At 54.2% G+C, this 26,572-nt stretch overlaps 1 protein-coding gene and 1 long non-coding RNA gene across 6 annotated transcripts in view; one reads left to right on the forward strand and one right to left on the reverse strand.

Annotated features, from left to right (window-relative positions):
• The first annotated feature begins 316 nt into the window (after nt 1–316).
• Nucleotides 317–18,576, forward strand: LOC112927191 (uncharacterized). Of its 2 annotated transcripts, none has more exons than XR_003236479.2 (4): nt 317–536; nt 919–1,136; nt 7,199–7,301; nt 9,671–9,795. It is a non-coding gene; the product is annotated as an uncharacterized lncRNA (long non-coding RNA). The 2 variants fall into 2 exon arrangements; XR_011997428.1 differs by lacking the exon at nt 317–536 and adding an exon at nt 16,863–18,576 and having other exon boundaries at nt 810–1,136.
• The window catches only part of IGDCC3 (immunoglobulin superfamily DCC subclass member 3), a 41,108-nt gene continuing 24,373 nt past the window's right edge, over nt 9,838–26,572 (reverse strand). For 3 of the 4 annotated variants that reach the window (XM_072738827.1, XM_072738825.1, XM_072738826.1), the window contains exons 3-14: nt 17,156–17,300; nt 16,676–16,806; nt 16,109–16,246; nt 14,673–14,831; nt 13,400–13,565; nt 12,872–13,119; nt 12,520–12,684; nt 12,073–12,264; nt 11,814–11,918; nt 11,226–11,364; nt 10,884–11,103; nt 9,841–10,633 (exon numbers count right to left, since the gene is read on the reverse strand). In XM_072738827.1, the coding sequence (XP_072594928.1) occupies nt 10,412–10,633; nt 10,884–11,103; nt 11,226–11,364; nt 11,814–11,918; nt 12,073–12,264; nt 12,520–12,684; nt 12,872–13,119; nt 13,400–13,565; nt 14,673–14,831; nt 16,109–16,246; nt 16,676–16,806; nt 17,156–17,300 (2,030 nt within the window). In that variant the 3' untranslated portion in view covers nt 9,841–10,411. Of the gene's footprint in view, nt 10,637–10,883; nt 11,104–11,225; nt 11,365–11,813; nt 11,919–12,072; nt 12,265–12,519; nt 12,685–12,871; nt 13,120–13,399; nt 13,566–14,672; nt 14,832–16,108; nt 16,247–16,675; nt 16,807–17,155; nt 17,301–26,572 lie in introns of all 4 variants that reach the window. The other variant, XM_072738824.1, reaches the window with a different exon arrangement.

Here is a 26,572-nt window from a genome sequence, read left to right on the forward strand (position 1 = left end):
CCACCACCCCCTTCAGCTTTGCTCCCCTGCCTTCTTGCTTTCCACCAGCGCCTGGGGGTCTGGGGGTCTGGGTGTCGGTGCTGCTCCGCGTCCACTCTGGGCAGCTCCTAGGCTCCAAGGGGAGAAGATACCAGGCTCGTCCTTAGGACGCTCGCTTGCCAAGGCCCCAAGCAGGGATGACAGGTAGACCCGTGGGGCATATTTGCTGCAGAAGGAAGTAGTCCTGTATGAGAGGGTTAAGCGAGGTGCAGAGGAAAGGCCAAAGCAGAAGCGGTTCTAATTGGAGGGATCAGGGAAGACATGGGGGGGGGGGGTTGTGGGAAGGGATCTGGGAAAGAAGGGGCCGGTGGTTGGTCCCCCTCCAGGCTGAAGGAGGCCCCACTGTGCCTGGCGTGTGCTGGAGAAGCCCGGAGCCCAGCTCCGGATTGGACTCAGCGCCAGGAGCCAAGAATTAGGCTCTGTTCTGAACAAGAAGAGGAGCAAGCATGGTCTTGGCTGCCTTCCACAGCTGACGTTTACTGCTCACAGCACGCGAGGTAGGTGCTGTCCTCATCCATGGTTTCTAGAGGAGGCAGTGGTACCAGGGGTTCAGGGATAGTCCTGGTCACGTAGCAGGGCAGCGGCTGAGGGGGGATTTCAATCCACGCCTGGGCTCTGAGCCCCTGGATGCCACTGCCTCTTGGGAGGGGACCCTGAATGCCAGCTCAAAGCTGCTGTACTGCCCTGGGAGCAGCGAGAAGCTATGGCAGGTTCCGGATGCAACCTGCATTTTAGGACATGCCCAACTTCTTCCACCCTCCCTACTCCAGGGTCTGACATTTCTGGGTCTCTCCTCAACGTTCAGAAAGAAAGACTTCATCTGAGCCAGTTTAGACCATTCCCTTCGCTCCCCACGTTCCCCTGCCCCCTTCTCCTCAGCACACAGACAGCAAGTCAGCAGACAGCATGGCCTCAGCACAGGAGGCCCACGTTCCAGCCGCAGCTCCAGCTCCAGACCCTGCTTCCCTGGGCCTCGGTTTCCTCCCCTAGATGAAGGGATGACGGAGGGGCCCTGCCTGCCCACCGCAAGGCTTTGAGAAGACTCAGATGGGGAACGTGGAGGTGTTCCACAGTAGCCACCGGAAGCAGTAAGAGAGGTATCGTCTTTTTTTTTTTTTTTTTAAGATTTTATTTATTTATTCATGAGAGACAGAGAGAGAGAGAGAGAGAGAGAGGCAGAGACACAGGCAGAGGAGAAGCAGGCTCCATGCAGGGAGCCCGATGGTGGGACTCAATCCCGGGACTCCAGGATCACGCCCTGGGCCGAAGGCAGATGCTAAACCACTGAGCCACCCAGGGATCCCCAGAGGTATGTCTTTATCCCAGGGCACTCAGGACTCCAGGAAGGCTCTTTCCCTTCCCCAGGAAGCCCCTGGCTCTCCGGCCCTCTGGCTGGCTCCCTTTCCACCCGGAAGGCCACATCAAGCTTTCCTCAGACCCCTCAGCCTGTGCAAAACAGCGCCCGCTCTGGAAATCTCATAACCGTTCACTCGGCTCTTTCTCGAGCATCTATTAAGTGCCAAGCCCCGTGCAGCAGATGAGAGCTTCCTGGCTGCTCCGAGGTGCAGGTGCAGGTCCCAGGTGCCCTTTCATGCCTCAGAGCCCTCCCCTCCCCTTCCTCCAAGGCCTCCTTAATCCCGACTCCTAGGAGCTGCGTTTCCTTCTGTTCCCGCAGCTTGTTGCTGCCACCGTCCGTCCGAGGACGCGTTAGGCTGGCGGGCTGGCTGGCAGTGACTGTGTTCAAGCCTGTGCTGCCGCCCTGCTGAGGGCCTGGTCTGCCCCTCAGGTGTGGGCCCGGCACCTCAGCCGCTAGCTGCAATCCTCAGTCCCCAGAGCCGAGCGGAGCCAAGTCCACAGGGTGGCAGCAAAGCCCTCTGGTCACGACCCTCCTCCCCGGGAAGGGGGGCTTCCAGGCTGGAAACCTGCGTCCAGAGACCCCCTCCGCTGTAGGAGGCCTGGCCAGGGGCAGAGGTCCCCTTGAACTTGCTTTCTTCTTCTTTTTTTTTAAAGATTTTATTTATTTATTCACGAGAGACACACAGAGAGAGGCAGAGACACAGGCAGAGGGAGAAGCAGGCTCCAGGCAGGGAGCCCTATGTGGGACTTGATCCTGAGACCCAGGATCAGGCCCTGGGCTGAAGGCGGCGCTAAACTGCTGAGCCACCCGGGCTGCCGGACCTTGCATTCTTCTTCTTTATTTGATTTTATTTATTCATTCATGAAAGACCCAGAGAGGCAGAGACACAGGCAGAGGGAGCAGGCTCCCTGCAGGGAGCCAGATGTGGGGACTCCAGGATCACGCCCTGGGCCAAAGGCAGACGCTTAACCCCTGAGCCACGCGGGTGACCCTCTTGCTTTCTTCTTGATCCCACTCTTCACCTCCCACTTTGGGTCACCTTGCCCTGCCCACCCCAATTTCTCTGCCTGTGACAATGGGATCATTCGAACACAAACTGCATACTTTCCTCATTATGAATTCATTGAGTCTTTTCAGCCTCTTTTTAGAAATGTTTTCATTTTAATTTTAAGATTTATTTATTTTTAGAGAGGGAGCAGGGGGAGGGGCAGAGGGAGAGAGCTAATCGCTGGCAGACTCCCCACTGAGCGTGGAGCCCCACACCGGGCTCAGTCCCACCACCCTGAGATCATGACCCAAGCTGAAGCCAAGAGTCAGATGCTCAACCGACTGAGCCACCCAGGTGCCCCCAGCTACTTTTTTCTTTTTTAATGACAGTTTATCGAGATGTAATTTATATACCATACAACTTATCCGTTACAGTGGGCAATTTAGTAGTTCTTAGTATATTCGGAGAGTTGTGTAACCACCATCACAACCAATTTTATTTTTATTTATTTTTTTAAGATTTTTAATTTATTTACTCATGAGAGACACACACACACAGAGAGGCAGAGACACAGAGAAGAAGCAGGCTCCATGCAGGGATCCTGACATGGGACTCGATCCCGGGACTCCAGGATCACACCCTGGGCCAAAGGCAGGTGCCAAACCGCTGAGCCACCCAGGGATCCCCACAACCAATTTTAAAACCTTTTCCTCACCCCAAAAAGAAAACCTGTGCCTGTTAGCAGTGACTCCCCATTTCCCCTAGCCCCCAGCCCTAGGCAACCACTTATCTGTTCTCTCCTCTCTATAGATTTGCCTATTCTGGGCATTTCATACAAATGGAACCGTCTGATATGTGGTCCTTTGTGACTGACTTCTTTCACTTAGCATGATGTTTTCAAGGTTCGTCCATTTCACTGCTAAATAATATCCTATTATATGAATATACCCCATTTTGTTTATCCATTCATCAGCTGGGGGGGCATTTAGATAATTTCTACTATTTATCACTAATCTTATAGCTATGAACATCAAAGTGCAAGTTTTTGTGTAAACGTTTGTCTTTTCATTTTTCTTGAATGTACACTGAGGAATAGAACTGCTGGGTTATCTGATAACCATATGTCCAATCTTTAGAGGAGTGGACACTGCTTCTCATGACAGCTGTACCATTTTACATTCCCACTGGCAGTGTCTGAGGGTTCGGAGTTCTCTACGTCCTCAACAACACTTGATATCAAATGACTTTTTTTACTTTAGCTATCCTAATGGGAACAGAGTAGGATCCCATTGGGGTTTTACTTTTTATTTGTTTAATGTGCTTATTGGCCATTTGCATATCTTCTTTGCAGAAATATGTATTCAGATCCTTTTTCCATTTTTATTATTTTTTTTAATATTTAAGTAATCTCTATGCCCAATGTGGGGCTCAAACTCATGACCCTAAGATCAAGAATCACATGCTCTACTGGCTAAGTCAGCCAGGCGCCCCACCTTTGCCCACTTTTAAATTGGGTTACTTGTCTTTTTATCATTGAGTTCTTTTTATCTAGAATCTGACTTCTTCATATATTCTAGATACAAATTCCTTATCAGAGATGTGACTTGCAAATATTTTCTCCCATCCTGTACTTGTCTTGGTACTTTCTTGATGGCGTCATTGGAAGCACAAAGGTTTTAATTTTGATGGTGTTGAATGTATCTGCTTTTTCTTTTCTTGATTGTACCTGTGGCATTATGTTGATTTTTGCCTAATCCAAGGCTACAAATACGTACATCTATGTTTTCTTCTATGTGTCAGCTTTTACATTTTTAGGTTTTTGCTCCATTGTGATTTTTTTTTTACATGGTATGAGGAAGGGGTCCAAATTCATTCTGTTTCATGGGGAAGATCCACTTGTCCCATTGCCATTCATTGAAAAGTATCGTCTTCCCCATAAATGGTTTTGACATCCTTGTCAAAAATCAATTGACCGTATATGTGAGGGTTTATTTCTGGGCTCTCAATTCTATCCTATTGGCATGTATGTCTGTCCTTATAGTCATTCCTGTAGCTTTGTATAAGGTTTGAAATCAGGAAGTGAATCTTCCAATTTTGTTCTTTGTTTTCAAGATTGTTTTTGCTATTCAGGGTTCCCTGTATTTCCATATGAATTTTAGGCTTAGCTTATCAGTTTCTGTAAAGAAGCCAGCGGAGTCAACAACCCTTTGAGGTAGGAACATATTATCCCAGTTTTACAGATGAGAAAACTGAGGCCCGGAGAAGTTAAGTCAACTGCTCATAGTCACATGACTAGGAAATGGCTGAGCCCAGGGTTCAGACCACCACACCAGCTCCAGGGGATGCCATGCTCCTCACTCATCATTCTCAAGAACAGAGCATGAGCTCTGGGCCAGCTCTCAGGTGGCAAAAGCCTGAGGGTTTATGGCCAGTGAACCACCAGCTGGAATTAAAGAAGGTCCTCTGTATGGTGGCACCTGAGCAGGGCATGGAAGAGAAATCATTCCTTTTCCTGGGGCTCCAGTTCTTCCTATCTTAGTCTCAGCCTGAGTATCTGGGGGGCTTAGTCAAGGGAGAGGTGACCCCAAGCTTCCAGGCACAAAACTCTCCTGTTACTTAACCCAAGATAGTACCATAGTAGCCAGGGATTGGACCAAAGGGTTTTTTCTTTGTGATTCCGGGACAGTGTCCCCAGCATTCCAGTTAGAGGTCCTGTTCCTGCAGGCCTGCCTTCAGCAGTTACTAAGTGGGTCCTGGGGATACAAATTCATGTAGTGGGGAGCCAGAGCAGGAGGCAGGGAAGTAAATTCAGAGCCCTGAGCAGCACAGAACATGAGAGGCATTCAGGGGAGAAGGAGTCTCAGGTTGTGGACATTTTGGAGTGAGGGCCAGCGCCAGACCCTGTACTGCGGCAGTAGGCACATGGCACAGGGTGACCATCGGTGTCCTTGGGAGAACCAAGTCCAGGTACATCCCTCGAGCCCAAGGAGCAAGTTCTTTCCTCCCTGGTCAGCCTGGCTCCCTTAGTCCTTCTTTCCACCTCCCCTCTCCTCCCGCCTTTCCTGCCCCAGGTGACTCCAAGAGGGCCAGGGAAGCAACAGAGTTCCCAAATCAGACCCTATAAACTTCTTTGTGAGAGGAGCAGAGGTTTAGACATCCCTGTCCGTGACCCTGGCCTGGACCACTCTTGGTTGTTCCCACCTCTTCATTTCCTGCTTCTAATCCAGGCTCCCCTTTCCCCATCCCTCCCCCACCACCGTTCTTCTCCCTCTCCCTTCCCTCCAGGCTCTGGAGCACAGGCCACTTTTGGGAGTCTGACTGAGGTGAGTGGAAAGGGCTCCAGCTGGGCTGTGGCCGTCCTGGGTGCCAGCCCTGGCCCTGCCTCTAACTTCCCTGTCCCCTTGAGCAACTCCTGCCCCATGTGGGCACATCTGTCTCATGAGAGAGACAGTGGTCAGCTCCAGCACATCATTCCGGGGTCTACCAACCCAGGCTGGTGGGGCTCTCGGCTTGCACCCACCTTCTTGGCCCCTCACCCACGAGGTTAGAGCTGGTGGTGCTGCTCCCAGGGCCTGTCCCGCCTCCCCGTGGCTTCGAGACTGAACACCCGGGTCATCTTCATCAATAATAAGTGGGGCTTGTGCAGGAGTGGGGAGCGCCCCTGTCTTCCTGCAGCCCCAGCAGCAGCCCCTTCTGGCCGTTGCCCTCCTGGCGGGGAGGCGGGGGCTTCTGGTCCATGGAGCCCCCAGCTCGCACTTGTTCTCCACCTGTACCCTGAAGTGGTCCTGGGAGAGTTTTAAAATCTGTCCATAACTTTGACTTTACTCCCATCAAAAAGTGGAATGTGGGGCAGCCCGGCAGCTCAGCGGTTTAGTGTCTGCCTTCAGCCCGGGGCGTGATCCTGGGGTCCGGGGATCGAGTCCCACGTCAGGCTCCCTGCATGGAGCCTGCTTCTCCCTCTGCCTGTGTCTCTGCCTGCCTCTCACTGTCTTTCATGAATAAATAATTAAAATATATTTTTTTTTAAAAAGTGGAATGTAATTCCCCTCCCTGGAGTAGGACCGGCCTCAGCAACTTGCTTCTAGTGGGCAGAACGTGATGTCCGGGGTTGGATTCAAGATGATGATGCAGTTTCGGCCTGGCTCCTAGTCACTCCTCCTTGGATCCCAGCCACCATGCTTTGAGGACCCGAGGCCACAGGGAGAGGCCATGTGGGGGTGTCGAGGCCAGCAGCCAGCATCAGCCACCAGACATGAGAGCCAGTAAGCCTTCCGATGATTCCAGCCCCAGGCTTCAAGCTGCCCCCGTTGGTGCCCGGAAAAGCAGACAACTGTCCTCCTGAGCCCTTGCCCAAACCGCAAGTGTATGAACAAAATAAATGTTATATTAAGCCACGAAGTCAGGGGTGGCTTGTGACAGAGCATTAACAATCGGAGCAGGTTGCAAGCCCTGGCGGCTCTCTGCCCAAAGACCGTGTGTATGGGGCCGAGTGTCTTCAGCCTGAGGCCATGGGACTATTTGAGATCAGGAGCCAGATTCCAGTCAGCACCCCCCGCCACCCCCCACCCAACTTTGACGCCTATTTCTGCTAATCTTCCTAATTGGAACCCTGCTTCCCTTTACCTTTACTTGGTTCGTCCTTGTTAGAACAGCCCTGCTTATATTTGCATGTAATTTGTGTATAATTTGCATACATCTACATGGGTCATATTAGGTGGTTTCTAAATGTTTCCAGATGCGTCTCTGGGGAGGGTACTAGCATCTTGGACTCTTGGAGGGGACAGGGGCACCTGGTCTACTCCTGTCTGCTGCAGGATCTGCTTGAACAGATGACAAACCCATCACCTTCCCAGGCAGCCCTTGGATGGCTGGCGGCGTCGAAGAATTCCTGTGTTGCAAAGTTCTGTGTCAAGAAAGGTGAGGTTTTAGGTCTATATTGGGGTTTAGCTCTTTTCTCTGGGAAAATCAGGGCAAGTCAACCACCTCCCCTGGAGACTCAGGACAGGTTCCGCGGTGCGTCAGGCTTCTCAGTTTGGCGTCCACACACCATCACTGTTTCTGGCCTGGCCTCGGCCCAATGGCCCCTGCACACCTCTTCCAGAAGTGCCAGGCCAGGGGCTTTCAAATGTTCTCTTAGGAGCAGAACTCTGTTTTCTCTCTCACAGCCCTGAGATCAGAATCTGAGCTGAAATCAAGAGTTGGACACTTAACTGACTGAGCCACCCAGGCACCCCCAGAACCCTGTTTTCAAATGAAATCTCATGAAGAGCCCAACATATAAGACAGATGGAAGTGGAGCTGCTCTCGTTGAGTATGAGCAGGGAGAGTGGAATCCCCCTGCAGAGAGGTTCACCCCCATACCCTCTCCACAGCTGGAGAAGCCCAGCTTGCAAATCACTATTTTGGTTTGCTCCTTGAAAAAACTGCCTCTGGGTATGGAGCCCAGCCCCCTAGAGCTTCCCAGGGGGAGCTCTGACTCTGTTTCTGCGGTAGAGGCAACACCGGTAGAGGCAACACCGACCTTCTTAGCAGTTGCACTGCACCACTGCCTTTTACTAAGCTTGAGGCCCTCTGAGGCCTCCGGGTCTTTGTCAGCACAACCACCTTTAAGCCGAGTCTCTCTCGGCCTATCCCGAGCTTTGGCAGCTCCAGACCTGGCTCGGGAGCCTGGACTGAGGAGCAGACAGGGAGTAATGGAGACGCCCGGATGGGGATTATGGCTGTATGCCCTGGAGAGAGACACTCAGCCAGATCCCATTCCTCAACTTTAGATTGGGGATGAAAATAGTCCTTCCTGGTAGACAATGCATGAAGAGTACCTGGCTCAGTATGGGTGAGCTGTCACTACAGAGCCGAGGGACTGGCCTCAGATTCTCACTGCGGGCTAAGGAGGTGCTGAGAGGCGGTCGGCACCCAGACCCTGGAACCCGATGGCCTGGTCTGGACACAAACTCTGATCCTGCCACGAGTGGCTGTGAGATTTTCAACATAGCCTTCATTTCTCTTGTTTCATCATCTGTAGAATAAGGTGATAATAACTAGACTACCCCCCCAGAAAGGTCGTGGGGACCTAGGGGACCTCCATATGTGTGCAGGGCCCAGGATGCATGGTGCCTTAAGTGGTACACCGGCCAGACAGGGGTGGGGGGCTGCTGTTATTCTATTCTGGGCTCTGAATTTGTGAGGGTCGGCCTGGCCCACCGCTGGCCACCCTAACCCCAGCACCTGACACAGCCACCAAAATACTCAAGGTTCACTTTGGCAACAGGACTTTTATTCAGTCAAAATGAGTAGAATGTGACAAAAGTCAGGTCAAGTCAGGCCAGGTGGCTCCTCATCCCGCTCCTACCCCAGACCACTCTTCCCATGGGAGAGGGGTCTGCAGGATTGGGGGGGGGGGCACAGAGGCCAATGCGGGGACACAGGGGGCACCGAGTGGGAGTTCTGAGGGCCTTTGGCATAGGCCCAGCATTTGGGAGGAGGGGCGGACTGCCTTTTCCCAAGTCCACATGGACACTCCAGTCTTCTAGGAAAACACCACAAATCCTACCTTCTTTATCTAATTAACTAAACTTAAGGGGGGGGGTTCCCTAGAGGGTTGGGGGTCAGGGACTTTATGGTCTAATCTCATACTTAAGGGATACACTTTTTTTTTTCCTTTAAAAAAAAGTTTTCCTTCTATTTAAAAAAATGAGTTAACCAAAAATAGGTATTTGTTTCCTTGGTTGTTTTTTTCTTCTTCTTCTTTCTACTTTAAGTATTTCAAAAAACACCACGACAGAAAAAGAAAAACAAGAAGTCACAAGAACATAAATCTTTAAACACACCTTGTATAAAAATATCTTCCAGCCACATCTGCATTCAGCGGTCATTTCACTGTCCAGGGGTTGGGTCAAGCAGGCTGTGTCCCATGGGACAGAGGGCTGGGCCACCTCTGCCAGGGAACCCCCCGATCCAACACGTGCACACCGGTCACACACACGGTGCCCGCCGGGGCCCAGCCTGCTGCAGGGCTCTGTGTCCGGGCAGGACAGGAGGCAGGCTGTGGGGTGACACCCCACCCCCAAGGCCTGGGCAGGGAGAAGGTCATCGGGATGGATCCCAGTCAAGGAGCAGTTGGCCGAGGGGTCAGAATTGGGAGTGGACAGATGAGACCAGGTGGGGCAGCAGCAGCGTGCTGGAAGGTGGCTGGTTTGGAGCGATTTATACTTCAAGGAACACCTTTTCCTCTAATTTTTGGCTTCTTTTCACATTTTCTTTGACTCATCCCATCTTTATTTCTGCAGGTCCTGAGAGGCCCACCGTTGGTGACTTAGCCTCTGGCCTCCTCTCTGGGGGGCGATAGAAGGGCTGCGGGCAGGAGGAGGGTCCAGTGATACAACACAGGCCCGGACAGACGGCGAGCCTTGAGGTAGAGGTTTTCTTTCACACCTGGAAATGGGGAAGTGCCTTTTTTTTTTTCTTTTCTTTTTTTTTTTTTTTTTTAAACTCTAGATGACAATATGGGGAGGGAGAGGGGGTGCCCCTACAGGGGCTTGAGGTAGGAGTGCATTTGGGGCTCTGTGGGGTGGGGGGGCTGAGGCCACGGCCCAGCTCCCCCAAGAACATTCATTCCGGCTGAGGTAGGTACTGAGAGCCAAACAGCAAAAATCCATCCTGAGAAAACAAGGTGGTGGAGGGTGATAGTGTCAGGGGCCCAGCCACAGCAGGGGCGTATTTTTGAAGTCTAATTCACTGTCCTCTCTTCTTCTTCTTCTTCTTCTTTTTTTTTTTTAAAGGAAAACATTAGTTCAGTTCCAAGTCATGTGGACACCAAGCAGAAGTGAGGGGGGACGGGCTCCTCCAGGAACCCCTCCAGGTCCTGGGGGTCCCTGCTGAGGCTACTTTAGATCTTGACCACCTGAGGGGCAGTTGGGACAGAAATGCTGGGAAGCCCCCATCTGAGTCCCACATGACAGGAGAAATCTTGCCTTTGACCTGAGAATGGGGTGGGGGGGTCACCCCCTCCAGCACCTGCCAGACACTGGCTACTGTCCCGAGCAAGTCGGCTGGGCAGCTGGTGCTGTGGAAGGCCGGGGAGCCTGTCCTTCACTGAGGAGGCTGGGGCCCGCATCCTGGGGTGGCAGGGCAGCCGCCGGGCCTGGGCAGGGGGCCTTGGCTTCTGACATCATCTCCTCCAGAAGGCTGAATCCCTCAAGCGGCAGCCTGGAGAACTGGGTCTCCTCACACAGCGCAGGGGCCCCAGGATCCTGCTAGGGAAAGGGCCAGTCACACCGGCGTCAAGCCCACGAGCCCCCAGCCACAGGGTCAGGCCCTGGGCCCCATCCCCAGGGACTCCAGGCCCCCCTGCCTGATTCAGGCGCTCCTAGGGCAGCACCAGCCATACGTTCTGTGCCTGGAGCTTGGTGAAGGGCGACGACCAAGGTGAAGGGAACGCAGGATTGGGAGGTGGTGGTCTGAGCCTGAAGCAGGAGGCCGGCTCGGGGTGGGGGCACTCACCATGGCTCTGGGGTCAGGTCTGGGGTCTGGCCCCCCTGCTGCCCCAGCTGGAGGGAACAGCTGTTCCAGTTCTTTCGCATCCACACGCTTCTTATCTCGGCCCAGCTGGGCCCGCTCTCCCCGGCCCGCCCCGTTCAGTGCCAGGATGCCAGGATCCCTTGGGCTCCGGGCGCCCTGAGGAGGGGAGAGCTGGTTCTCTACATCCTTACACAAGAGGACCCTAAGGGGTGAGCCAAGAATTAGGGGGAGGGTTCAGGGGGAGGAACAAAAACAAGGATGGATGCAGTGAGCCCCCAACTCTCTCTCCCCACGCTGTCCCCCACCCTCCTGCCCCAGACCCACCTGCCCCTTTGGCCGAACAGGAGGAAGAGGACACAGAAGATGATGCAGGTGACCCCAATGTGAATGCCAATGACGATGCCTGTGGTGGACGTTTGGTTGGTGGCTTCCTCCTTCCGGCAGTCACAGGGTGGGCTCAGGGCTAGGGGCAGGGGCAGGTTGGGAGCTGTGGCTCTCCTGGCCTGCAGCACCTCTGGACACCCAGCCTCTGGGGGCTCCTCCTTCCTCAGCTGTACCCACTTCCATGTCTGCACTGCCTTTGTCTTATGGGACCCCAGCCTGACTTTTTTTGGGTCTCTTTACCACCTTTGTGCCAGATACTGGAAATGACACTTTATAAAGCTGTGGTAAGGATGAGATGGTCCATGTAAAGTAGGTATTATTATCCCTGTTTTATAGAGAGGTGGAGTAACTTGCCCATGGCCACACAGCCAGGGTGCTTTACTGCCGAACTTCCAACTCAGGTGTAAGCCTGTGTTCTCAAGGGCTGCATGCACCATCACACTCTCCTCCTCTCCCCATCCCTGTTCCCCCTCCTCCCTCAGCACCTGGCCTCCCCGCAGGAGCCCGGCAGCCCCTCCCCCGACATACCTGTCCTCTCAGATGCTCCCCTCAAAGACACAAAGCGGACTGTGGCATTGCCCTCCCCGTGCTGGTTGTAGGCGAGCAGCTTCACCTCATATACTGCAGTGGGGTCTGAGGGAAAGGCAGCGCTGTGCTGAGTGCCCTCCCCAGCCCCCAGGGGTAGCTCTGTTGCCGCAGGGAGAGAGGTGACCCCTGTGCCCCACCGCCTGGCACCAGCCACCGCACCCCTGCCCGGCTCCCCAAGCGCGACCTGCGTCCCCCTCACCAAGCTGGCTGAGGTTGTAGGAGGAGACAGTTGCAGGCAGCAGGATGGGGCCGGTGAAGGAGGCCCTGCTCGCCGGGCGGTACAACAGCTTGAAGCCGCCCTCGTGCTGGGCCAGCCGGGGCCAGGGCTCCCACAGCAGCTGCAGGGAGGAGCTGCCCAGGACCCGCACCGACAACGGGGGTGGGGCGGGGGCTGCGGGCACAGGAGGCCGAGATGTGGGGGGCTTGCCACCTGCCACCTGTGACCCTGTGCCCTGCCCACCCCACAAGCCTGGCAGGTCTCTGGCCACCGCCGCTTGCATGAAGAATTGGAAAAGGATGTGCCCTTCTCCAAGTGGGCTTGGTGGGGACAGGTGCCGGGTGGTGTAGGCCCACCCTGAACAAGTATGCAGGTGTTTTGCTCTAACTCCTAGACTATGTGGTAGCGCGCTCCAGGCCCGGGCCTCACCTTCACCCAGGGTGCTGGCCAGCACAGGAGCAGAGGCTGAGCTGGCCCCCCTCGATGTGTAGGCCTTGATGTAGAAGCTGTAGGCGGTGGAGGGTTCGAGGTCGCTCAGCAGGTGCTGAAAGGTGCTTTTGCTGAGTGCCTCCTGGTACTCCAGCTCTGGGGGGTCTGGAGAGGTGAAGGGGAGGGCTGTGTGAGGGGCACGAGGGAGTCCCACCAGCACTGGTGAGAGGAGGGCATCGGGGTGCAGGGGGCGGGCGGACGCAGGAGGGAAGGGGTTGGGTCAGGACACGCAGAATTGAAAGAGATGATCAACTGTGAATAAAAAGAAGGGGCTCTACAGAGCCCCCCTCACCAGCAGCCTTCCTGATGTGCAGGACATAGCCAATAATCTCCTTGGTGTTGACCAGGGGTTCATTCCAGGACACGCGGACCTCGGTGGACGACACGGAGACCGCCTGCACATTGAGGGGGGGCCCAGGCAGCCCCTCAGCCCATAGCACGGTCAGCCTGGCACTGGCCTGCGAGGAGCCGGCACTGTTCTCGGCCACACACTGGTAGATGGCCTCATCTTCAGGGCCGATTCCAGAAATTGTCAGGGTGCTGCAGGGGCAGGGAGAGCCTCAGGTCCGGTCCCCTCCTCCTCCCCGCGTGTCCCTGCAATTTGGCCAAACCACCCCATTTGAGAGATGGAGAAACTGAGCCCCCTCCAGAAGATAAACAACAAGTCTGAGGTCTCTTGGGAGGGCAGCAGCGGAGCTGGTGCTTGCCTCAAGTCTCCAGAGCTAATTAAGCGCTCTTTCCTGGCAGGAGGGGCACAGCCTGCTCAGGCCCCTCGCCCGCATCTTCCCAGTTCTCACCCCAGCCCACACCACACACGTGCCTGTTGTTATTCTTGAGCCTGACGTGGCCTCCTGGGCCCAGCACCTGTCCGTTCTTCAACCATGTGACATGAGGGGGTGGCTCCCCCTGGGCTTGGCAGGTGAACATGGCCGTGGTCCCGGCGGGCCTGGAGATGGACTGGGGGTGCTGGACAAACTCGGCTGGGGCTGGGGGGCGGGGCAGGGCAAGAGAGCTGTGAGTGAAGCAACGGGTGGGTATGGGGATAGCGTGGGCTTGGGATGCACATGTCCACCCCTTAGAGTCCTCAAGGTGGGGCCCACCCTGAGCCCTGGCCCAGGCTCCAGGAGCTGATGGCAGGCCCCACCTTGCTGGCCCCAGAGAGGCAGACCCAGGAGAGGACTCCATTTTAATGACTATTTAAAAGACTGACATTTGTATCCGAAAGCAATCAAGCTGAGCTCCCTGTTCAGGAAATTGTTAAATAAATAAATGTGCTAATAGGTTTGGCTGCACCTCCGAAGGCGCGTAATGACGAGGAGATGGATGGGCCCTTGGTACCAGCTCCCCTCGCCTCTACATGCAATTCCCCCCTCCTCCAATCCCCAGCCTCCAGCTTCCATTAGCACCAGAGAAATGAAATGCTCCATCACTTTCATTTGGACAGATTAACGGCACATGGAATGCTAAACAAACAGGCATTTAAGTTCCTAATTCCCCTACCTCCCACCCCTTCCCCAGCTCTCTGCGGGGGAGCCACCCCAGAAAACCCAAGACTAGGATCCCAGCCCAGTTCATGAGGACAGTGGAGCCCCAGGGCAGGAGGATGGACAGAACCACCTGACTGGCCTACCACCCCTCGGCCCTGCACCCACCCTGTGCGTTAGAGACCAGCTGCGCCTGTGCATGCACAGCAGGAGCTGGGGTGTGAGTGTGAGAATGACAAACACCTGAGAGCGTGCAGGCAGGTGTGAGCATGCAGGTGCCACATGTGTGTGAATGAAAACAGCACGTGGGCAAGAGGGACACAAGTGAAGAGCACGGGGTTGGGGGAAGCAACTGAGATTATAAAATGGGAATGACTGGGGGGGGGTGGACATGTGGGGGGCTAATAGCCAAGAATGTGATCCTATTCTCAGCACACGCATTCCTGGGGGAGAGGTGAGAACTGCCTTTTGGTCTGGGGAGACCAAGGGGCCAGGGGTAGGAGGAGTGCAGGCCCCTGAGCTTGGGCCACGGATGTTGATGAAGCAAGGAAGGAACAGGGCTCCGGGAGAGGGCTGCGGGGCTGGGGCTGGGGCTGGGGCAGTTCGTACCTTGCACCACCAGCCGGCCCTGCGCCGTTCTCCTCACCCGGGTGCCTGGCCTGTTGGCTGCGCAGACATAGACGCCGGAGTGCTGGACGGTCACGTCTGAGATGATAAGATTCCCGGTGCCCAGCACCTGGATGCCCTCCACCCCAATGGGGCGGCCATCTGAGGGAGAAGGGGAGGAGGAGTGAGGGGGGAGGTCATGGAGATAAGCGTGGAAGAGGGCAAGTGAATGACCCAGATTGATGGACATTCCACCGTGTCCAGGGAACCTCAGTCTGCGCCTCTGCACCCTTCCGCCCAAGCATCAGGGCGTTGTGGAAGAAGCAGGAGCAGTGCTGAAGACGTGCCTAGCAGCAGAGACCTGGGCTCTAAGTCTAGCATTTTCACGGATTCACTGACAACCTTCGAGTCCCTTCCCTTCAGGAAAGTGAGGGCTGTGGATTAGATGAGTGTTTCCCAGGCTGGTTTGTCTCTCTTGAAAAAAGTTCCACATTCAAATTTTCACTCTTCTTGGGGACTGTCATGTAGCTCTTTAATATAAAGGCCCTGAGAAGTCCCGCAGCAAACGAAGCTGGTTAAATCTGTTTCCCAAAGTTGTTAGACGTTAGACCACCAAGCCATTCTTTCCTCCCTGCAGATCACCCTTTGGGAAATGCTGGACCAGATGGTCCTTGCGGTGCCTATGGGCTCCTCCTAATGGTGAGGCCACTCTTTCCAGCCTCTCCCAGGGACTGGGCCCTCCCCCCACTCCAGGATCAGATTAGCACAGTCAGAATGCAAGGAGACAGCTCCCCATTCAGTGGCTGAAGTGGTGAAATCTACTCCATTATCCTGCCTGCTGCCCCCGCCTTCCCGATCACTCAGCTGCTACAATGTGGCACAGTCTCCTTGTGAATGCGACCCCACCCCATCCCCTCCAGACTCTCCTTCCCCTAGTGACCTTTCCGCTCAGACAATGTGGGCCCATCTGCACCCTTTCTTTTCTCTCCTTCAGCTGCCTAGGGATTTAGGCTGGGGATTTAGGGGGCCAGGCTAGAGACTGGGGGGGCCCAGGGACAGGGTGTGACAACTGGCTGAGATTTTGCGGGGTTTGGAGCTGCGCTGCTGGGGAACACAGCCCGGGGAGAGAGGCCAGGGACACGCAGGAGGAAGGACCCGGGGAAGGAGAGCCGGACAGCAGCGAGGCAGGACCACGCTTGGGATGAGGTTACCCAGGGAGCTAAGCCATTGAGCAGGGGGAGGGAGAATGTAGGGGGCAGGCCGACCTCCCCAGTCCTGCCAAGAAGGGAAACTTACCCCCTCCCTAAGGCCTCACAGAGCACGGACCCCCATGGAGAACAAACAGGATTCAAAGTCCTCCCCCACAGCTGGGTGATGAGACCGCCCTCCCAGGGGGTGGAATGGGGTGGGAGAGGCAGGGTCTGTAGGATGAGGCTCACCCAGGCGGCTCCAGGACACAATGGGGCGCGGGTTGCCCGTGGCGACACACTCAAGCACCGCAGTCTGGTGCACCGTCAGGGTGAGGTTCTCAGGCCCCACGAGGATCGTTGGCTCCTTGTAGGCCCCAGAGCCCGAGCCTGGGAGGAAGATGCCATGTTTCTTTCACTTCAGCTGTGACCCTTCCCACCTCATCCCACCCACAAGCCAGGACACGGGGAAGGGGGGTAGGAAACCAGATCCAGCCCTGAAACCAAGTCCTGTGGGCAGAGAGGAGATGCTAGGGGCCCCAGGGCCTGCACACAGCCAGCCCTCTGCTCCCAGCCTCGCAGGGCCCTCCAGCAATGGGAGAGCCCAGGGTAGGCAGAGGATGGCTGGTCCAGGTAGAGCGGAGCCAGGGAGCCGCCTCGTTCCCTCCGGACCCTCGCTGCAAGGAACGCAGACTTTGAGCTCCGAAGCTCCGAAGCTGCTCTACGCACTTGGCTGGCAAATCCCCAGGGCTTGGCTGAACAGGGGAGAAGTCGGGAGGCTGGTTAGGGGCAGAACTAGTCAGAGCAGGAGACGCTCACCTGACACAGTGAGCCTGGCCCCGTGGCTGACCCGGACGCTGGCAATGTTGGAGGCCACGCAGTGGAAGACACCACTGTCCTCGGCCCGAAGTCCTGTGATCTGCAGGACCCCCTTGGGCAGCAGTGTGTACCTGTTTTTGAGGGGAGGGGCACAGTTGACCACCAGCACAACCCCTTGCACCAACAGCCATACGGACGCTGACGCTACAGACCCAGCCCGGTACCCAGGCGCTGTCCCGAAGTCACCATCGTCATCACAGACACACACCAGGGAACTGGCGATTTCAGCCTTGACCGCAGTCACACACAGTCCTTGCGGATGAATCTGCCAGCCTCCAGTCTGGGCCCCGCCAGCCACGTGGACGCTTGATCTCGACGCCGTTACAGAAGCACCACCCTGGAGGCCGCGGGCAGCCCTTCCCGGCCCAGACACTGACCCGCCTCTCTGGCTTCCCTGCAGCTTGCCCACGCGTGGCTCACCTCTCATCGTCCGTGTCGATGGGGACTCTGTTCTTCTCCCACGTGATCAGGGGTTTGGGAAGCCCGTGGATTTGGCACTGGAAGCGGGCCACACCGCCCTCCTCGCCCACAGTGGCCTGGGGGTGCACGTGGAAGTCCGACATGGCTGGTAAAGAATAGGGACGTGTGTATGGAAGATGCACACTGCTGAGGCATGAGGTGGGTGGCGGGGAGGGTGTCACGGTCCCATGTCCTGGAGCCCCAGAACTCATCTGCCCAGGGGGCTGAGAACTTTCCTGGAGCTGGCACATGCTGGGCAACAGCTTGTGAGGACACACCATCGCTTACCCCGCCTCCCACCATAAGAAGCCTCTCTCCCGCTAAGGGGTGGTTATGTGGCCGGGACACTCTGAGAAAGGTCTGGCTGGACACATTCTTGGACAACAAGCCCATAACAAGGAGATCTTGGGCTGGTGATCCACAAAGGCCAGAGAAAACCCTGTCCCCAAGTCCGACTCCTCACTGTTTTAGCTGCTTTCAGATTTATTGTATAAATTCCCCCTAAGGTATCGAAGGCCCGAGTATTGCGCTGCGTGGTTTACAGAATAGGAAGCAGGTCCAGGGAGGGGAAGCAGTCAGTCCAGTGGCGCCCAGCAGAGACACCAGTCATTAGACCCTGGTTACCCGTGCCCAGCAGCCTTTTTGCCTTTCCTGGGCACCCGCATCCCCAGTTCTTCCGCAGCGTCTCGACGCACCCGCACCCGGAGAGGGTGGTATATCCGTCCAAGGTGACAAGCCTCTCAGAAGACTGTCAGACCTACAATCTACATTTCAATGTGTCATAAATATTCAGGGACCCCTCCCCACCCTTTGGGGGATCTGAACTGCTCTGAACTCTGGTCTGAAGAGGCCGGGGTAGAGGGGCTGTGGTGCAGCCTCCCCACACACACCCCATTTTAGGCTGGTTAAGTGTCCCTACCCACTGTCATTCCCACCATCCCCAACCCCACCCCATAAGCCCAGGGAAGGCGCCCCTCCCACTCCGGTTCCCAGCTTCAGCACCAGGGCTGCCATTTCATTAAAATCCACTTTGCTTCAAGTGCGGGAAGGCGGCTCACCATCTGTCCAGGCAGGCAGCCCCTCCCCTCCGGCACTCCATCAACTGGGACACTTGTCCCCTCCCAGAAGGAGCCCTCCCCCCATGGTAGCACGGGCACTGGAGCCCGTCCTGGCTCCTGCCCTTGGCTCCCTGGTGTGGGTGGGCACAACCCGTCTCAGGCCCCCTCAATCCACCGGCTTGTTCTGGACTCCAAGGCCGCCCCAGAAGGCCGAGCCTTTGTGCCCTTCCTCTCTCAGAGTCTCTGGGGGCTGACTCTTTTGTGGCGCATTCTCCATCTCATTTGCATGTGGCTCATTAAATATAAACATGCATAAAAATCCCCCGCCCTGCCTCCTCCTCTTTCAGGGCCTCCTGGGAGTGCAGCTGATGGGTGTGAGCAGGTCCTTGCACATGTGTGCAGGGCTGTTTCCTGGGAGGATGTGGCTGTCTGCATGTATGTGGTCTGAGTGTCTGTGGCTGGGTGTGAATGGGGATTTGTATCTCTCACCTCCTGTGGCTAGTGTATGATCTGGGACTGTGCAGATAATCACACGTGTCCTCATGTAGGTACAGCCCTTATAAAGTGTACCTTGGGGGCCCTTGTCTGAGCAGGAGGTGAGGCAAGTACCCTAGCTGGTGTCCCCATCCGGCTTGGTGAGAGGATCCCCCAGAGAGCACTGTGAGGTCAGCCTGCTCTGTCTCAGGCCAAAGCTGTGTTTGGCCAAGGACCTGCAGGTCAGCCCAGGGGCTTGGGAGAGGGGGCCAAGGCACTGGCGGGTCCCCTTTGCTGCCTCCAGGCCTCAACCTCCAGGAGGGCAGGGCTGGAGGTGGGCCCAAGGAGTAGAGAGGGCACCCAGGCTCCCGGGTTGGCTGCCTGTGCGCCCTGGGCTCTGTCCATTCAGGAGCTGGGGAGCTGCCTCCCCCTCCTCACTCCAGCTGGAGAAAAGCTTGCAGCCCCCCAGGGACGTGGGGCGGGGACTGATGGCTCTGCTGACTGCAGATGCCGACTCATTAAGGAACTGACTCCTTTTGTGTTTCTAGCCCCAGCCTAGGCTCCCCAGGGGCGCCTAGAGCCAGAGGCTGGCCTGAGGAGAGTACTAGGGGAAGAGCTGCTTCTTAGCAGGGTGCTGGGGATGGAGAAAGTCTGGGCTCCTCCGCCTCACCCCGCCTCACCCCCTTCACCTCCCCCTAAAACTAAACAGGGACAACAGCAGGGGTTGAAGGTGTGCTGGGAGGGAAAGGCTCAAGCAGGACGTGGGCACAGGTAAGAAGCCAGCCCACATTCATACAGTGGACAACAGGACTCCTAAGGGTCCCCTGGGAGGCCCTTGGATGCCGCTGAGCCCCCTCTGCCCAGGGCTCTACATTTCCCTTCCACCAGAGCAGCCCCCCACCAGACCGTCTATCAGCTTTATTTAACTGCCAAACATTTCATTTGAAGGGCAGCTTTGCCTTTGAAAAAGTACTTGAGGGTAGCCCGGGTGGCTCAGCGGTTGGGCACCACCTTCAGCCCAGGGCGTGATCCTGGAGTCCCGGGATCGAGCCCCACGTCGGGCTCCCTGCATGGAGCCTGCTTCTCCCTCTGCCTGGGTCTCTGCCTCTCTCTCTCTGTGTGTCTCTCATGAATAAATAAAATTTAAAAAGATAGATTTTTTAAAAAAGATAGACACACACACACAGAGAGGGGCAGAGACCCAGGCAGAGGGAGAAGCAGGCTCCATGCAGGGAGCCCGACGTGGGGCTCGATCCCGGGACTCCAGGATCACGCCCTGGGCTGAAGGTGGTGCCCAACCGCTGAGCCACCCGGGCTGCCCCAAATTTAAAACCTTTAAAAAAAAAAATAATTAAAAAGTACTTGAAAACCACTCATCTGAAAGCCAACCCCTTCATCTTATGAAGGGGCCACTGAGGCCCAGGCCCTCTGTAGGGGTCCCTTAGCTCTCTGGCAACTTTGTCACTTTGTCACTCTCCAAGGGCAGGTAACCCCAGAGTGGACTGCAGGTCAGACCAATCTCTTCTCACTGGTTGGGAGTTGGCACCATGTTACAGGTTGAGGGTAGATAAGAAGCCTTGGAGGGGCTCCCACCCCTTGGAATCCAGCTGGGTGCACAGGTGTACTCTGGGGGAGGTGGGTGCAGTAGGAGGGGTGGTCCTCTCTACCTGAGGCTCCTTCTTGCATCACCTTCCTCACACCCCTACCCAGCCCTTTGGTCAGCCCTATATCTTCCTGAGATGTCCAAGGGGGTTGCCATGAGACCCTGGGTACACAGTGTCAGACACCAGTCTACTCGTCTATAAAGAAAGGGGAACTGGTGCTCCTCAGGGCCCTTCCAGCCAGGACTCCCACTGCTTCCATGAACAGGCCCTTGTCTGCACCCACAATCTTGCAGCCACTCCTCATTCACAGGCAACGTTTTTTTTTTCTTTAGGAAGTGGGAGAAAGTTTCTAGGGGCCACTTAGGCTTCCTCCCACCTCTTGAGGTGGTGCAGATTTGGTTCACAAGTTGGTTTTTGCCCTGGCTTGTGCTAGCAGGCCACAGAGTCAGAGGGAAGACGTCCTTTATCATGTCTCTCTGGGGACAGGATTTCTGGGCAACCATGGGCACACGTGCCTGAGGATGGCAGCTTGGAGGCATGCTGAGCCCTGAACAAGTCATCCTGGAGGCCACGGTCTGATGGGTAATGGCGTGCACAGGTTACTGGTGCAGCTGGAGACACTGTGGCCAGTGTTGGTAGTATCGTGTCCATGGCGGGACCCACCACCCATGAAGGGGGTGCTGTAACTTGCACCTTAGGCAGGAACTGCTTCGGGTACCTCACTTCAGGCTGGGTAATGGGCAGTGGCTTGGAGGCCCTTCCAGTGTGAGGGCCAGACAGAGCGACAGGCGGACAAAGGCCTGCTTGGGGCCCATTGTGGAGAAAGCACCTTTGTCTTCTCCCAGTCCCTCTCTGCCCCCACTGCGGGTACAGCCGGGGGTGAGGCAAGATGGGCAGAGCGAGCCCAACAATCCTTGGGGGTGGAAGGGAGCGGGAAGAGGCAGGAAACAGCTCCTGGACACCCCCTATAAATCACCCAAGGGGAGGGGGTCTCCTGAGAGCCAGATCTAGACCAGCTTGGGGAGGGGAGGGAGGACTTTCCTCCTGGTCCAGGACCTCTGGCAGGGTCAGGCCTGGATCTGATTAGACAGGCTCCAGGGGGACGCTGGGGGGCAGGGAAGGGTCGAGGCAGCAACCCCCAAGCCCAGCCTCCCACTCTTTGACTATGGCCACATTCCTATCTGATATATATGATGACAAAAAGATCAGTGGGCATGTTGGGATGGAGAATTCAAAACACAGCCTTTACAGAGCGGGTGGCACTAGGGGTGTGAGACACCACCTCCTCCCCTCCCCTGCCCCAGCCATTCAAAAGGAACAACCACAAACAACAGCCGCTTCTGAAGGCCACCAAGGCAATCCCCTCCTTGTATCCATTCCTGCCAAGGATCCCAAGGATCCGGATCACCCTGGATGCCTAGCTCAGGTGACTGTAATGTTTTTCCTTACACTACAGACATGCCTGAAGCCCCACTGCTTCTACTCAATACCTCATCTCCTCTAGAATCACAGACTCCAATACAGTAGCCAGCTATTAAGCACTTGAACTGTGGCGAGTCCAAACTGAGACGGGGTGTGAGTGTAAAATACACCCTGGAGTTCAAAGATTGAGTGTAAACTAAAAAGACACTTGCATTAGGGAAAAGCAAATCAAAACCAAAGTGAGATATTACCTCACACACCCATTAGCATAGCTACTGTCAAAGCAAAAATAGAAAACAAAAAAATAACAAGATAACAAGTGTCGGCAAGCATATGAAGAAGTTGGAACCCTTGTGTACTGTTGGTGGGAAAGTAAAATGGTGTAGTATGTACAGTATGGCAGTTCTTCAAAAAATAAATAATAGAATTAGCATATGATCCAGCAATTCCACTTCTGGGTACAGACCTGAGAATTAAAAGCAGGATCTTGAAGAGATATTTGTATCCCTGTGTGCATGGCAGCATTATTCCTAATAGCTAAAAGGTGGAAGCAGCTGGAGTGTCCATCAGTGGATAAACACAATGTGGTACATACATAAAATGGAATATTATTCTGCCTTGAAAAGGAAGGCTATTCTGACATACGCTACCACATGGATAAATTTTGAGGACATTATGCCAAGTGAAATAAGCCAGACACAAAAAGACAAGCACTGGATGGTTCCATGTAGATGAGGTACTTAGAGTGGCCACACTCATAGAGACAGAAAATGAAGTGGTTGTTGCCAAGGGCTGGGGGAACAGGGAAATGGGAGTTGTTTCACTTTTGGAAGATGGATGGTAGTGATGGTTCACACAATAATATCAATACACCACTGAACTGTATACTTTCAAAAGTGGTAAAGGGGTGCCTGGGTGGCTCAGTGGTTGAACATCTGCCTTTGGCTCAGGTCGTGATCCTGGGGTCCTAGGATCAAGTCCCTCATTGGGCTCCCCTCAGGGAGCTTGCTTCTCTCTCTGCCTATGTCTCTGTTTCTCTCTGTGTCTCTCATGAATAAATAAAATCTTTAAAAAAATGGTTAAGATATTAAATTTTAGGGATGCTTGGGTGGCTCAGTTACTTAGACATTTGATTCTTAATTTTGGCTCAGGTCATGATCTCAGAGTCATGAAACTGAGCCCAGAGAGGAGTGTGCTTGATATTCTTCTACTCCCTTTGCCCCTTCTTGCCTCCGCCTCTCCCTCCCCACAAGTGTGCTCTCCCTCTAAAATAAAAATTAAGGGCAGCCCTAATGGCTCAGCGGTTTAGCACTGGCCTTCAGTCCAGGGCTGGATCCTGGAGACCTGGGATCAAGTCCCACATCAGGCTCCCTGCATGGAGCCTCCTTCTCCCTCTGCCTGTGTCTCTGCCTCTCTCTCTGTGTCTCTCATGAAAAAATAAATAAAATCTTTAAAAAAATAATTAAAATTAAAATAAAAAAAACAAAACCCAGGAAATTTTATGTGTATTTTGCCACAATTAAAAAATTGGAAAAATTGTAATTGATAGTAGTAATTAATAATTTCAAATACTGATTACAAGTTCAAATAATATTTTAAAGACTTGGTTCACAAAAATCCAAAGTCCTTATTAATAATTTTAAAATAACGATTATATTGGAGTACCTGGCCAGTTCACTCCATAGAGCACGTGACTCTTGATCTTGAGGTGGTGAGTTCAAGCCCCACCAGTCTCTTGGGTGTAGAGATTACTTAAAAAAAATACAAATAAATAAATGATAAAAAATTAAAAAATAAAAATAATGATTATATGTTGGAATAGTAGTTTAGATATGTTAAGTAAAACAAAATTATTAAAATTAACTTTGCCTGTTTCTTTCCTTTTTTTTTTCTAGTAAATGTGACCGACCTCTAGAAAATTTAAAATTACCTATGTGGCTCACATTATATTTCCACGGATAGTGTTGCTCTAGAAGACAGTTTTGTTCTTCATAGGCAACCCTTCAAATACTTGAGGTCTGGGTTGTTCCCTGAGAAACATCTTCTGCGGTGAAACACCCTTCACTCCTTCAGCCATTTGTGATGTGAAAGGATGTTCAGATGCCTTGAGCCAGGAGACTCTCATCTAGCCAAGTTCTAGGTGGGCAAGGCCCCCTTAAAGTGTGGCATCTAGAAATGGCCAGAGCCCCTTGGGGATGGTCTAGTCCTTTTATCACCGAGGGATCTTGAGCAGATTTCAGCCGTCACTGTAGTGAATATCCCTGTGCTGTCCCAGTTTGGTAGCCACTAGCCCCATGTGGCCATTTAAGTTAAAATTATATCAAGTTGACGGGCATGTGGGTGGCTCAGTGGTTGAGCATCTGCCTTCAGCTCAGGTCATGATCCTGGGGTCCTGGGATCGAGTCCTGCATCAGGCTCCCCATAGGGAGCCTGCTTCTCCCTCTGCCTGTGTCTCTGCCTCTGTGTCTCTCATGAATAAATAAATAAAATTACATCAAATTGAAAAATTCAGTTCCTATGACTTACTAGCCACCTTCCAAGTGCTCAACAGCCACAAGTGACTACTGGCTACGTTATGGGACAGAACCAATAGAATATTTGCATCATAGAAAATTCTATGGGACAGTGCTGGTCTAAATCCACTAGAAGGCCTCAGACCCCCAGCTGAGAGCCTCCTTTCCTCACCACCTTCAGCACCAGCCTCACAGTGCTCCCGCTGGCTCCCTCCCCTCTTGGCCATGCAGACTCAGACCAATGACAGGGCCCTTATTTGATCATACCCTAGGGCTAGCACACTGCGTGACACAGAAGGCCTCACACAGCAAGATTTTAGCTCCTAAAGGGGAAATAGTTGCTAAGAGCTTTTTGACATTAGTGGGACAGTAAATGGCATGGATTCTGGAGTCATACAGAGCTAAATGTTCAAAACCCTACACCACTGCTCTCAGCTGTGTGACCTTGGGCAAGTTACTTAATCTCTCGGAACCTCTACTTTCTCACTTATAAACCAGGGAGGATAATAGCTCATGTTGCTATGCTGCTGTACCAGGGGACCCAATGAGATATACTTGTAAAGTGCTTAGCACGTAATAAATCCTTGCTAGCAACTGCTGAGGGAAACTAGTAGAATTTGGAGTTAAAGGGAGCTGTGAAGTTACAGAAGAGCACAGTGGGCTTGTGGGGAGAGGGAGAAGAAGCCATCTTCCCTCGGAGAGGCTAGGGCTCAGAGAGCCAGTGGTAGGTCCTCAAGTCCTCTGGAGAAATGAATAAAGACAGAATTTGTAAGGCCTGAATGGCGAGGGGGTGTCAGTGCCAGGGGACGGGGCAGCCAGGTGTAAACCAAGCTTACCTTCATTCTAGCTCACTCTTGCCTGGGGCTTCACAGAGGCCCCAGTAGGCAAGCTGTCAGCTGGAAGAGGCCATTGGGTAATTGAGGCCTTGATTTTTCTAGTAAAATGTTTATGAAGCCCATAAACTCATGCCTTTATTGGCCAGGCTCATTCCGGGGGATGGATGTGGCTCTCTGAGGTGTAGTTAAAGCACCTGCTGAACTCAGGCACCCGAGGGCTACTCTGGTCTCCACCCAGACCCAGCAGGCAGAGTGACCCTTGGAGGGCAAGGAGGCCAGCCAAGTCCCACCTCAAACGCTCTTCAAACTCCTCAAAGCACTTATGAATGTCCTATCTCTAACCTTCCATGGGAAGGAGGGAGGTGGTAGCAGAGGACCTTGAGTCCTTAGGATTGGCCACAATCCCCAGCGGGATGTTGGTGTTGTCCTCGGGGTTATCTGGCCCAGGCTTACCTTCCCCAGAAATCTATCCCTGTTGTCCTACTGTCTCAGTTCCCACATTGATTAGCCCTTGCCATTTTGGGTGGGGGAAAGTATGAGCTTAGAAGACCTGCATTTACTTCTCTGAGCCTCCAAAGGGAAATCTGAGAGTCCAATTAAGGTTCTGAATCCAAAGAGTATGTTTTTGGACCTTGGGGCACTTCGTGTTAGATGGTATGGGTGCACAGTGTCTGCTTACAAACAGCCCCAGAGGACTGCAGCATCTCAGAGGGCGTGCTCAGCTTCGCCAGCGGTGACTGATTCCTCTAGGCCTTTGGTTGGTGACCCTGCTCTGAGAAGCCTCTGGATCCCTTTGTCTGCCTCCTTGCCTCCTCAAGCCCCTTACCCCCTGCCTCAGCCCCGAACCCCAGCCTGTGCAACTCCAACACCAGCTCACCACCCCCCGCCCCAGCCCCAGTTCTAACACAAAAGGCAACTTTGTCTTTCAAGTCAGCAGCCATAAATCCACATCTCTCCCCTCCCTCCTGGCAGCCACCTCTGACAAATGGGGGCCTGGATGGGGAGCGGTGGGGAGCAGTGGGAGGCCAGCCTCAGCTTGGGAAAGCCCCTGCATCCAGCTGTTGGCCTCTGCAGGACTGGGGAGCATCGAACCTTTATGGCCTGATCTTTGAGTCCAATGGACTGTAAGACACAGCTGCAGGGGAGGCAATCTGGGGCTTCTCTGCATCTCTGGGCCGAGCTTTTACAACCCAAGAAGAATAAAACCTCTCAAAGCCCTACTTTTATGACTCTGCCCATAATGCAGGGATCCGGTTCTTCCTCCAGCTCCAGCCATGAGGTCCTCCTCTCTGCACCCTCCAGCCTTCGCTGGTGGAGAGTATGCGGAGGGACAGGCACACACCTGCTTTACACAACCTGGCGGATGGACCTCTGGGTGGGGGTGCCTACTGCTCACACTGGTGGCACATTCAGGGACGGGGAAAGGCTGAGACGTGTCACCTACCTCCTGTGACCACCCTACCTGCCCCAC

This window comes from Vulpes vulpes, chromosome 15, assembly GCF_048418805.1.
Source record: "Vulpes vulpes isolate BD-2025 chromosome 15, VulVul3, whole genome shotgun sequence".
NCBI classification, from domain to species: domain Eukaryota; kingdom Metazoa; phylum Chordata; class Mammalia; order Carnivora; family Canidae; genus Vulpes; species Vulpes vulpes.